The sequence below is a fragment of the Syngnathus floridae genome, chromosome 18 (assembly GCF_059516105.1).
Source record: "Syngnathus floridae isolate MCC-2025c chromosome 18, RoL_Sflo_1.0, whole genome shotgun sequence".
NCBI lineage: Eukaryota > Metazoa > Chordata > Actinopteri > Syngnathiformes > Syngnathidae > Syngnathus > Syngnathus floridae.
In genome coordinates this window covers 5,537,212-5,549,823 of record NC_142430.1, presented here as the reverse complement: position 1 = coordinate 5,549,823, position 12,612 = coordinate 5,537,212, and the positions used below count along the sequence as shown (strand labels likewise).

Genomic DNA, 12,612 nt, shown 5'->3' with positions numbered 1-12,612 from the left:
ATGTACCGTACACGCTCGCCAAAGTTCTTCCTACCTATCTAAAAGCGTCCGTGCTGACACGCGTCTGCTTTTCTCCTCAAGGCTACCTCCTCTCCAAAGTGGAGGAGAAGGTGGGTTCGCCAGAGAGGCCGCTGTCGGACCTCGGCCTCATCAGCTACCGCAGCTACTGGAAGGAAGTGTTACTCCGATACATGCACAATTTCCAAGGAAAGGAGATCTCCATCAAAGGTAAGCGTGAGTGTGTGAACTCAAACACGCGTGTCGCTCGCACAGTTAGGGAGAGAAAGGAGATCGTCATCAAAGGTAAGTGTGTGTGAACTCAGACACACACGTCGCTTGCGCAGTTAAGGAGAGATCCCCGGGGAAACGAACACAAGTTTAGCGACAGGCTTTGAACGAAGTTGTGCTGTTTATTTGATGCACAGAGATTAGTCAGGAAACTGCCGTCAATCCCGTGGACATTGTGAGCACGCTACAGTCTCTTCAGATGCTCAAGTACTGGAAGGGGAAGCACTTGGTCTTGAAGCGACAGGTGAGAAAACTTCCATCAGTGGCTCTTTTTCTATTTGCATTGCATGTAGCGTGTGTTTGTGTAGTCAAGGGTGTCATTGCGTGCCGTCATTGTGCTGATGCTAATGCATGTTGTGATCTTACATAGCAGCATGATTGTGCTAATGCTAATTAATGCATGTCATGATTGCGTATGTAGACTTCCCGTGCGTGGTAGTGGCTTGCAGTTTACCCAACTAATCTGTAGATTTTTAACATGTGCCTGAGCTTTACTTAAATGTGCAACTTCATCATTTGATTGTTTTTAGCTCATACTAATGCAAATTAACGCTTGCTCCTTATGGTTGTATGCCTCTTGATAAGTTGTGCCACTCCATATGATGGCTCACTACTTACCATAGTTTGTTTCCTCCACACAGGACTTAATTGATGAATGGAAAGCAAAGGAGGTCAAGAGAGGCAATGGCAACAAAACCATTGACCCCAGCTCGCTAAAATGGACGCCTCCCAAAGGGACATAAGCACGCGCATCCTCAGGCTACTCAAAAAACTCACCTTCAGCCTCACCAGCCACAAGTAGCCTCGAGCCCCAAACTGTCAGTATAGAACGGAGCATCTTTCTTTTTTCTTTTTCTTTTTAAATTCCCCTTTCTATATATTTAAGTCAAATTAAAAGGTTTACAATCTCAAGTTGAGTTTGCAAGGGAGCAATTATTGACCAGCTTCAGAATGTTCATTGTGGTTTGAAGCTGACTAAACAACTTTGGTTGAATCATGTTTCCATGCTCCCTTCCATCAATACAGGATTTGTCCCAATTCTTCTGCCAAATAATGAAAGAATATAATTTTTGGTTTGCTGCAAATTAAAATTCTGAAAGTACCACTGTAAAAGAAATGCACAAAAAATCAAATAAAACAACCTCAGGATTTTATACTGATACAATTCTCGCCTGGTTGTGTGGTTCATCTAATGTCTGTTATAGCAAACGAAGAGTAATGGTAGATAAAATTTGCTTACGGAATATTTTTACAAAAAAAACCATTAAAGTGAGTTTGTGCCTGAAACCAATGAACATCATTTCCAGTAGGTGGTAGTGTTGTCCCACGCATACCCAAGAACCCTCAATTTATTTTTTCTGGGAAGACTAGATTCTTACTTTAATGACAGTTATAGGTATTGTATTCGTCATGTATAATTTTTCTACATATCTGTGTGTACAAAATGAATACAATACCTATAACTGTCAATTTGTTTTGTCATTTTTGGGTACTCACCAGAGTTCTAATTGCCAATTGGCAAATTATTCTGTTCAGTCAATAGACACAATATTAAATATCCTCCTATAATATTAATTGACAAAAAGAAAAAGTTTCAAGAGTTTTCAGATGGTGTGGTGTCACGGATTCAATCCTTTTTTTCTCTCTAAAGATTTGAAATGCTCATCTTCCGGTCAGACTTCAAATGAAAAAAAGTTTGAACTAAATATAAACAAATGATGTTAAAGATGAGTGTCCTTATGTCTTGAGTCACAGGCACAAGTTTGTAAGAGATGATGAACCGGTTTGATGTTGAAGTTTGACACACCAAACTAGAACAGACACGATATGAGGAAGACTCCGTCCATACAATGGTAGGCGGTACAGCCTCGCTGACATAATGTAGTAAATCATGGTAGTGTCGCCAACTCTCTTGTTCCTTCAGTTGTTTTTCTCGTTTTGTGCCCTGTGGCACTTTTCTGTGGCTTTTCTCTCTTGAGAAGACGCAGCATAAAAAAAATGGCTCCTCTGTGTTCTCGTTTGAGTGAAATACTGCTTTTCCGTTTTGGCTTTGACTTGGTTCCTCAAACCCGTCTCAGACAGGCTTGCGGGCTCCGCATGCACCATGATGGAAATGTCTTTCGAATCCTTGGGCCAAAGGCCGAAAGAGACGCGTCGACATCACATGCACAGACCTCAGCAGTCAACATTTTGGAGCCGATACCATCAGCAAACAGATCACCCTCAGTGGCTTGAAAAGCAGCTGACTTCAAGTAAATCACAGTGTGTTGACTTGTGACTTTGCGGTCATACCCAGTAAAATGATTCTTCATACTTCATCCGTGTTACACTACTGCTTTGGCATCTCGCTCAATTAAAATGTCATTCTTTTGGATCCTGACACTTTGAGCTAGTACCGCTTCAGTTTCTATCACGATTTTGTGACACCATTCCCGGAACCTGCTTTGCTGTTATCAAGCTCCAATTACTTCATAGCTAAAGAATTTGTCCCTGTTATCAAAGTTCTTGTTTGTATGTGTCTTGCGGCTTCCTTGACACCCTTAGTGGATGGCAAGGCCCACTTTGGTCAGATGTGCTTACTTTGTCCAGGAGCCACTCAGCAATTCATTCCCAAAGCCTCAGAGGCTCAGAAGCCAAGTGCATAATTGCTCCTTAAGTCAATCTGCAAATTTTGCGGCATCCGAGCTGCAAACATTTGGCCTGGGATCATTTATTCATAAGAAGTGGCTGTCTGTCCACGATGCTGGTCGAGATACTTCTTACCAGTCCTGGAAAATCATATAAGAAGCTGCAACTATAAGTTCCAGTATAGGATTGTGGCTTGCCAACATTTCTCATTGATACAATTCATTGGGTATGTCTGACCTTTATGGGTATCTTTGTGTTTCTTGTGGTTCTGGACCCTGGAGGTTTCACCCAGACTTTTGAGTCCCCCCTTTTGTAAACAGCTGCTGCAAGTCTGCGTGTGTGACTCATGAGGCAACAGTGTGGTTGCAGCAGTGTCACATTAAAAAACAGATGCATCTCAAAGCCCTCCATCTTTCTAACAGCTCTTTTGACACCCGGCTTTTTACGAGTCTCCTTCATTGTGCACCGTGCTGTTCGCTGCTCCTTTTCTTTGTCCCAATTTTTCCTTCTGTCTTTATCCCTCCTTCCTTCTGTCATCCTTTCTGTCTCCTCTCCCTCGCTTGTATTTGCAGGCAGCTTTAGTGCCAGACACCCTGAGGCAGCGGTAGCGCCAGCGAGTCTTCCCACCTCTGTTTTTGTGGTGGGAGATGACATGTCAAAGCTTTGAAGGGCAGGAGGGTGGGAGGGAAGGAGGGAGGAACTGGAAGGAGGGGAGGGAGAACATCACTCGGCGCAGAGGCAAGCAGAGAGAATGTCATGTGGCTTGCAGTCAGACTCAGATACACACTCTTTTGCCGTCTGTCTATATGGGCAGGCAGGAATGGCGACAGGAAGCACCCCCCCCTTCCCACACCCTGCCTCTCTTCCTCCCTTCCCTTCAGCGCTCACTCACTCCCCTCTGTCAGCCACCCTCCCCTAACTCTGAACGTGGGCCCGTTTTGGCGTAGGTGAATTTCCCTCATAATTTTTTCTTGTCGCCCACAGGCGTGCCCGTGCATCGTAAGTCATTCTGCGATGAAGTGTGCTGAGGTGTATCGAGGTGTGGCGAGGTGTAAACGCTAGCAGACAAAACATGTTGGGTTTCAACATCCTTGGGCATTGCCTTAGCTCGTGCAAAGGGGAAGAACAAAATGTCCTATACGTGCAATATAAATACAAACTTTATTTAGAGCGCCAAGCCGATGTACAGTTAAGTCAAGCCGGCTTGTGCTCCCCCCAAATAAAATGATGAAAGCCGAGTTCTTTTACTGTGGGCATTGAAAAAAAGTTTGACTTTGATATGAATGTCCCTTGAACTCTACCTTATATGTGGCTGCGTATAAGTTCAAGGTCCAATATTGTCAGAGCACAGATGTTTCCCAAGTCCATTTTTCAAATTGTACTAAAAATGTACCTGACAGCACACCTTCGAATTTTTCAGTTATCGCTCTCTCACTTTGAGCCGGAAAGACCTGCTGCAGGCAAATAACTTAAAGCTAATAGAAAAGCCTTGCTTTTTTGAAATACACCCTTTGGATGCTTTCTTGTAATGAAAATATTTCAAATGGTCTTTGCATGATTCAAAAGAGTTCTTCATAAATAATAACTGATATTGCTCTCAACATGTCAATCAAAATAGATTCTTGCTAGAGGCGGGCGTCTAAATAAAGCCGTGTTAGTACATCTAATTAATTAGACATTTCTGTAAACTTATGATGTCATACGTACTACAGCAATGTGTGGATTGAACAGTTCTGTGCCAGCTTGATTTTTCTTCGTCATCAAAAGCGTAAAAAAAAAAAAGTGAGAGATTATAGGCTAGTGGAGCAATCACACTCACTATTAGCAAGACAAGGTGTTATTATGAGGTGTCAACCTCTGTGTCACTCAGTTTCACCCTTTGGCATCATCTGCAATTAAGAAAAAAGAGGCAAATAAATCTCTACTGACAAAGTCAACGTTTGATGAACAATTTATTCATGATTGATATCTTTTTATGATCCCATTATTGCCACAACGTAGTCTCGCTCCAGCTCTTTTTACAGTAAATGTGCTAAAAGCATAAAGAAAAATGCTCACGGCCGCAGATGTGAATGAGCATGAGAACGACTTCAGCTCTACACCCCTCCCCCCCTAGATCTTGCGTCTAAATTTTCCGTGCCTGGCCTCCCTACTGCTGAGAGTGCTGTTCCTTGAAGCCGCAGTATATTTTGAAGCAAGGTCGGGGGAGAGACACGAGTCTCCAAAATCAGGCACAAGACTCCCAGTGTTCCACTGTTCGGCTCGCTCTTGGCAGCGACTCCTGACCAGAGAGGTCTAGCTGGCCGCAGCCACTCTCTATGTGCTCGTGTGTGTTTGTGCATGACCGTATGCATCCCTCAAACCGTCCCTATATCCAAATAACTTTGGTTGACTCATTTATGAGCTCGCCCACGCAGCAACAGTACCTGGATGTGAGTCAGACTTTTTTTTTTTTACCTTAGTTTTCGTTCGAATCCCTAAAACCCATGTTGTCTCCAAGCAGGAGAAGTGGCTCCAAATGTCTTCGTTTTGACAGAGCCAAACACACGGAGTGATTCCGGGGAGCTCCCCTAAATTGGTTCCATACCTCGTCTGACAGCGGTGAGGTCATCCCCCCTGAAGGGGAAGGAGCTCAACGTTGTGATTCTGACGACGTCCAAATTGCTTGCATATTCTGTCGCTGCCAATATTGACAATCGCATAAAATGTCAAGTCATAAAAGCGGGGCAGTTTGTCTTCTATCATAGCCTGACTGTCTCGGGGCATGACTTAAAAAATTAAATAAAAACAGGGTAGGCAAGACATCAAAACCTCACATTTGATTAACACATAAATTAAGGATGTGACATCAATTCTGTATTGTTTGTTTAGTTTATAGTTCTAGTTTTTATTGTGGATGTCAATGGAACCTCATCCATCCATCTCAATCCTCAGATGGAATATCCACCCAGGGTCTGGAAGTCTAGGACGTAACACGCAAAACCACAGTGAATATAAATAAATTGGCTGTAGTCCGCTCCCTGCTTTTGTCTGGTCAGGACACTCCATGGAGAGCCTGCCAAGTTGAGCATCTACATTTGGGTTTGGCTGTTCCCCTCTCCTGACAGCAACATCCCGAGCCAAACCACAGGAAAAGGAAGCAAAAGGTCCTCTCTGAAGGGCTTGTAAAATATTGTACCAAGTTAAAATGGCCGAAATGAATGGCAACCCTCACTCCTTTCTCGACAAACAAAAATCTCTTTGAAGGAAGGACATGGGGAACCGCAAGTCTTTCTCCTGCCCAGACCCTTCTTGTATTCCCTCATGGCTCGTGTCTATTTCGAGGTTGTAGGCTTTTTCATCTACGGAATTGAATTTCCATTCATTGTCATGAATAGTATTTTTAAATCCAAGCCCCCACCTCTATAAGTATAGGAGCACTTTTTTTAAGGAGGATCCTTTAACCCTTTTCTCATTCCAGTATGACGATTTCCTGGATAAAATTTGCTGCATTAGCACGTGGCTATTCGCACGTACGTCAACGTGAGGGCACGCATGCGATGTGAAGCAAGGGCCATCTGGTCACCGTAGTCCGTGGTCCTTGTGAAGTGCATTTGGCGTAGCCACTGTGGTCTTCAGTGGCGACTGGAGACTTGCTGTACAGCACTTCCAGGCCAAGCAGCAGACCTCAGAAAAGGAAATTTGGGTCGCTGAAATGGAGGGGTTGCTCCAGTGCTATTTACAGCCGCTCCAGCGCCACCCACGATATTCCATATGAGAAGCGCTGTGTGTGTGGTGCCTGTGGTATGGTGTGTGAGCTTTGGGGGTTTAGGAGAAGGAAAGAGGAGTGGGAGGGTTCAGTTGTGTGCATGTTTATGAGGAAATGCACAAGAGTGTTTTGCGATTAATGGTGGGAGTCTTGCTGTGTCTTGCATCAGCATGGAGCTTTTGTCCTATTAAAATACCCCATCGCAAGAAGTTTGCCTTCCAAATGTGACAGAGCAGATCTCCATCTTCAAAAATTCACAATAAGAGCATGAAACCACAGTTGGTATTCCTTTTAAAGACACATCATGAATCACTGTCACATCGCAGGATATTGACTATTCAGCACGGCTCCTGGAGCCGAGGTCGAGCTGATCCTTCTCTAAACTTGCCTGAGTAAATATCTGCGGCGTCACGGTCTTTGGTGATGGAAATAAGATGAGGATATGGAGACGAGAGGAGCCTCTGATTAATGAGAAACCTGCATGACGGAAACTTTGTGCTTCTGGTGAGATCATGGGCATTTCTCTTGTGATACCCATCGCCGGGCTTGAGCTAAGGGATCTGCTGTCTATTATATATGATGCTTCGGTGATCCACCATAATGAGTCTTCAATGGATGTGTAGGTCATACTCAGCCATATCACGGCTCGTATTTGGGAAGCACTCGATGTATAAGAAAGGTAATCAAGTAAACAGTCTCTAAAAGGGTCCGGAGAGAGAGAGCCCACTGCCACCCAGGGGGGAGACCTCCAGCATCTCTCAAAGTCTCTCCATGTTGTGAATATTAGGTTAAGGTTATTTTAAGCTGACCCACTGCAGAAGGAAATTACAGTGCAAGAAAGGGGGTGAAAAACCAAGTGGGTTGTCCACTGTAATTTTCCTGTTTCTCTTTCAAAGGAAGAGGTATTCCTCGAGGAAGCCTTGTGAAATTTACAAGCCATGACCCCCACATCGGCGGGAAAGAGGAGAACGTATGGAGCTTAATGGCGAGTGCTTGATGGAGCTGGGTAGATCTTAAGTGTGTTTGATCACAACGTTTGCTAATTTCTCAAGCAGGAAAGAAAAAATGTGTTTGCTAAAACAGTTTCCACTCCTTTATAAAATTCTGGAGTGTCGCTCTGGGAATATTCATCCAGAAAAAACTCAAGGCTCTTGAGTTCTTTGGTACTCAACTCCTCCAAGCATATCTTTTCTCCTTGATATTCAGAATAGGGCCGTCCCAAAACTCTTCCTTCAGAATTAAATTGTCCATCAACTTATCTGAACTTCCGTCTCGTACCTCTAGAAGCAACTGGTTTGCTGACACAAGAAAATGAATAAAATAAATTCTAAGATGCCCCGTGGAGTAAAGCCAGAATTTGAGTTCCCACTTTGCAGCATTTTGCACCAACTGAGGACATTGGCTGCTGTGTTGAAAAATAACGCTAGAAGCATCAAAAATGTTAATGAGTTGAGGAACTTCTAAAGTAAATGCCAACGCTGGCGGCAATGTGATTAAGACAAACATCTCAACCGCAGTTGCCCCGCCATTGCTTTTATTCTACAAACAACTCTTGTCATACTCTAATCCTTCTCCTATTTGATGTTTGGCACTGTAATTATACTATCTTCAATTTGCCATAAAAGAATTCATGCCCTTTAAGAGAGTACGTGCATTAGACGAATAATACTTCCCACATACTTCACGATTTCAGAGGATCATCTTTGTCAAAATCTGCAACATTTAGCTATATACAGAATTTTGTCTGTCTTTCAAAGGGGGGCCTTCGCAGTTTTCTCAAGAGGGGAGGGGAGTAGAGGATGTGCGCTGCGATGCAGCTTGCTCCTTAATTATGGGTCGCGAGCTGTAGCTCGGCTGGCCTGGGCGGGTGTTGGAGCCAGTGGGTCTGGCACAGGGAGGTCTGGCCACAGACCCCGGCGGTGACGGCATGAAGTCTGGGACGAGTCAGAACACCAGCCTGGGGTTTGGAGCATTCCTCACATTCCCTCCACCAATGGCTGGCTGGCTGTGTGTGTGTGATTATGTGTTGAGAAATGGCGAGTAAGGAAAGGAAACGAGCGAAAGATGCAATGTTTGTGCATATGCATAAGTGCATGTACCCAATGCGTGTGTTACACCCAGGGCGGCAACATTGCTCGTGATGTCATGATGAAATATTTTGGAAAAGTTGCTTTTGGTAATGGTAGAGTTCTTGTTTTGGAGACGCTACGCTGCGTTTGAAGGTGTTCTATCTGTGTCATTCAGAAGAAATTTGGCGGCGCTTTGTACCTTCAAGTCGTGGTTTATTGTTCTGAAGCCATCTTCACCTGCCAGTCAGACTGGCTCCTCGCCACTCCCAAATCCAAACAGGCGGCTTGCCATGTTGTCTTCCAAGGCAGGTGTGGCGAAAAAAAAAAAAAAAAAAGGGATGTCAGAGCATTGCGTGATTCCACTCGTGACATTTGTTGTGTTTCCAACGTTACAGCTGCTGTCAGGGAGTGGTTATGGAAGGCAACCAGCCAAGTGCATTCTGGTTCTTGTTTTTTTATTTTTTTGAGAACGTTTTCAAAAATAGACTTTCCAGGTATGTAATGAACCATAACTGCAAACAGTACGGATGAGTGACTTTCCACTTACTAAGGCTTACGTACAAATCGGTCAAACACACACAATCTCAGTGTTTTGGCTTACAGTATAAAGATATTGTGCTATAATAATAATAATTATTGCATAACAAAAACAACAATGGCATCTCTGGTAGCGTACTGCTGACTTTAATGATTCCCGTAGGTGGCGCGTAAAGTAAAACTGCGTCATAGGTCATCTGGGGTAAGCTCCATTTAAGGTTAGTAAATAATTTATTTGTCAACAATTATTTCAAATCACCAATTGAACCGAGCTTTTTTTTTTTACTTCCCGTTGAAGTTAAGCAATGACGTTTTAGTCTTAAGCCGCGTCGGTTTACCTGTCAGAGACAGGTGACGAGTCTTTTCAAAGCATTTTTGTGTGTTTTGAGTGGCGACCAGACACTGTAGACACAGACGGGTAGGCGCAATGAAAACGAGGAAGTCTCGGCCCACTGAAAACACACATCAAAGCGTTTGGCGCATCAACAGTATCTCATGTACTCCCCATAGTGGTTAGGGTTAGGGTTAGGCTTGCTCTTGCTGTGCTTAGGGTTAGGGTTTGTGTTAGGCTTAGGCTTGCTCTCGCTTTTGCTGTGCTTAGGGTTAGGCTTGCTCTTGCTGTGCTTAGGGTTAGGGTTAGGGTTTGTGTTAGGCTTAGGCTTGCTTTTGCTGTGCTTAGGGTTAGGCTTGCTCTTGCTGTGCTTAGGGTTAGGGTTTGTGTTAGGCTTAGGCTTGCTTTTGCTGTGCTGAGGCTTAGAGTTAGGCTTGCTCTTGCTGTGCTTAGGGTTAGGGTTAGCCTAACCCTAACCCGATACACATCAAACTTGGCAAGTCTTTGCTCCGTATAAGGCACAGGTGTCAAACTCAAGGCCCGGGGGGCCAGATACGGCCCGCCACATCATTTTATGCGCGAAGACAAATTGTGCATCAAATTTGTGTGTCATTACTAAAATTGCAAATTGTCTTCACTTTTAATAATATCTTTTTTTAAAAATATTTTTACTCGTCTGATTTGAAAACGAGTTATTTGTCAGTTTGTTTTGTAGCTTTTACTTAAGCGCTCCCGACTTCTAACAGCTACATTAGTTCACTCTTAAGTTTTATATCCCTGGGACAAAAGCGTGTAATTTGGTGTTGACCTCCACTTGAAAAAAGGAAATATATGTCTTCATTCGTCATATCTTCGCAACTTCACCCAAACGTCAAGCTTGCTCCGAAATAGCAACAAAGTAGGGACGATAGGCACCGAAGGAAGTCTTATTTCTTTCTTCCCGCACAACCTTTATTTTGACAAGGCTGGAAGAAAAAGGGTATTTATATATGGGGCTGTGTGCTGTGGTTTCTCCACAATTACAGAGTGGCAGTGCTGAGACTGGGAGGCGTGCTGAAGGTTTATGGAGGGGGATATGAGGGAATCGGCCCTTACAACCTGCCATATAGCGCACGTTCATACATCATCACCACGTATGCATCAAATAAAGTAAAACGCATGAGAGCTGCAAACAAATCACCCGGTGAAATGATCTGCATGCAAACCGTGTTTCTAGGCAGATTCAAAAAAACCTCAGTCGCCTCAAAACTTTACATTGCAATGAGGCTCAATTTCTTTGTTTAAAGACCGGTCAGTAATGTTTTGAATGGGTCGGCTTTGTAAGCCCGAGTACCTCTTTGTAGACCCGCTGTATTATGGTTGCGATATAAACAAGGAATTTTGACTAAACGGCTTGCACAACCGCTGCAAGCCGCATCGGCGAGAACAGTGGGAGTTTGTGTTTGTTTCGTGGACGCGGTGTTGAATCTGGCGTCGGCCTCTGCGGGGGTGAGTGGAGGGGGTTGGGGGGGAGCGGGATTTTGCGGTTTTGTCGGGGGAGTCTGGAAGCCAGTCAGGGCGGTGGCTGAACCACCTTCCCTCCACAACATCCACTTCACTCCTCAAATGTACACACAGTGTACACACATATTTGCCAGCATTCAAGTAGTGTCTCTTCTGAGGGAGTTTAGACTAATTATGTATTATATTATGTCAAAAAGATTTAAAAAAGGTCCTCAGCTAATCTCCAGTCGTAAGAGCCAGTGAAGTTGCTGTGAGGTCAACCCCAAAAAAATATCGTAGCCTTGTAGAAAAATAAGCTAAAATTGAGTGTATACAAAACGGTACTAGACCAGTTCACAAATTCCGTTTCCATGCGTTGGTTTGTAAACGTACCCTGAAAGTGAATTGGATGCAGGGAACATGGCATGCCTGGCAGGCAATGGGAAATCCAAGCCGGCCTTGTTTACAGAACACTACGCTGCAACCAGGCAGAGTTGTGCCACAGGAGTGTAACATTAATTATAACCCCCTTTCGATACCGAAGCTGATACCGGATTTGGGATTACTTTTATTCCTGTGTAGTCCACCCAGCTTGCTTTTGCCGGAAAGTCTCCAGGGATGTGAGCGACCACAGTAAAAGGCCGTTGTGTCCCTGACAAACACTTATAAGGGCAAAGCAAACAAGTGGAGCAGGCGATGATAGATACACCTTCAACATGTGCCGCCATTTATTTTTTTTGCTAAGCTGCTCTATGTGTTCCTTAATTGTTACCTGGTGATGGTATAGTTTTGAAGTCGGTAAAGTAAGACCAAGGTCATCAGGAAGTCTTAGTTTGTCTCCCAAAACTGGTCTTTACTCCAGATACCTCTGATGTAAACTAAATATGAAGAATTATTTGAATACCTAAGGATTTGGACTCATTGTTGGCCTGCCGGCTGTTTACAGCTTCGGCCTCAGAGGAATTTGATTTTCTCGGCTTCTTCCTTTTCTCTCAGCGCTCGCTGGCAGATCAAATGAGAGCTGCACCCGTCACCTGTCAGCGGAATGTTCCAGCGCTCTCATCCGTCAACATGACTAAAACAGGCCAAAAACTGTGACCCAGTGTAGGCCTCAGTGTGCCTCCAGGCGGCATCACCTTACCTGGTGTCAGCCACGTAAAGTGTATATGATCGTTACACAGGTTTACCCACATGCGTGCTTAGCGGAGGCCCCGCCATAGCCACTGGCTTCATCTCGTAGGCCAACATGTTCTGCCCTGCTTGTCGGCCTATGTGATGTCTGAGCTTTAGACAGGGCGTTGCAGTTTCTTCACTGCCAAGCTAGGAGAAAGAGAAGGATTTGGCATGTGTCAACAAGCATACCTGTAACCCAGGAGATGCACCCTGAGGCCACCTTGTGATTTTCTCATGATTGTCATGGCCTGACGCAGACGACAGGGCTTGCTAAAGTATCCTCCTTAGCAGGACTGGGGTGGCTTAGAGTGGCGTCAGACATACCTGCGGCACGGCGTTCCGACGGGATGTTCTCT

At 44.4% G+C, this 12,612-nt stretch overlaps 1 protein-coding gene across 3 annotated transcripts in view; it reads left to right on the top strand.

Moving 5' to 3' along the window:
* Positions 1-12,612, top strand: part of kat7b (K(lysine) acetyltransferase 7b) — a 41,558-nt gene that overhangs the window by 3,052 nt on the left and 25,894 nt on the right. For 2 of the 3 annotated variants that reach the window (XR_015854083.1, XM_088360367.1), the window contains exon 12: positions 82-228. Coding sequence is in view for 2 of the 3 variants with exons in the window: in XM_088360367.1 (XP_088216493.1) it covers positions 82-228 (147 nt within the window). In the remaining variant the exon portion in view is untranslated. Of the gene's footprint in view, positions 1-81; positions 229-425; positions 533-929; positions 1,454-12,612 lie in introns of those variants that run through there. The other variant, XM_088360366.1, reaches the window with a different exon arrangement.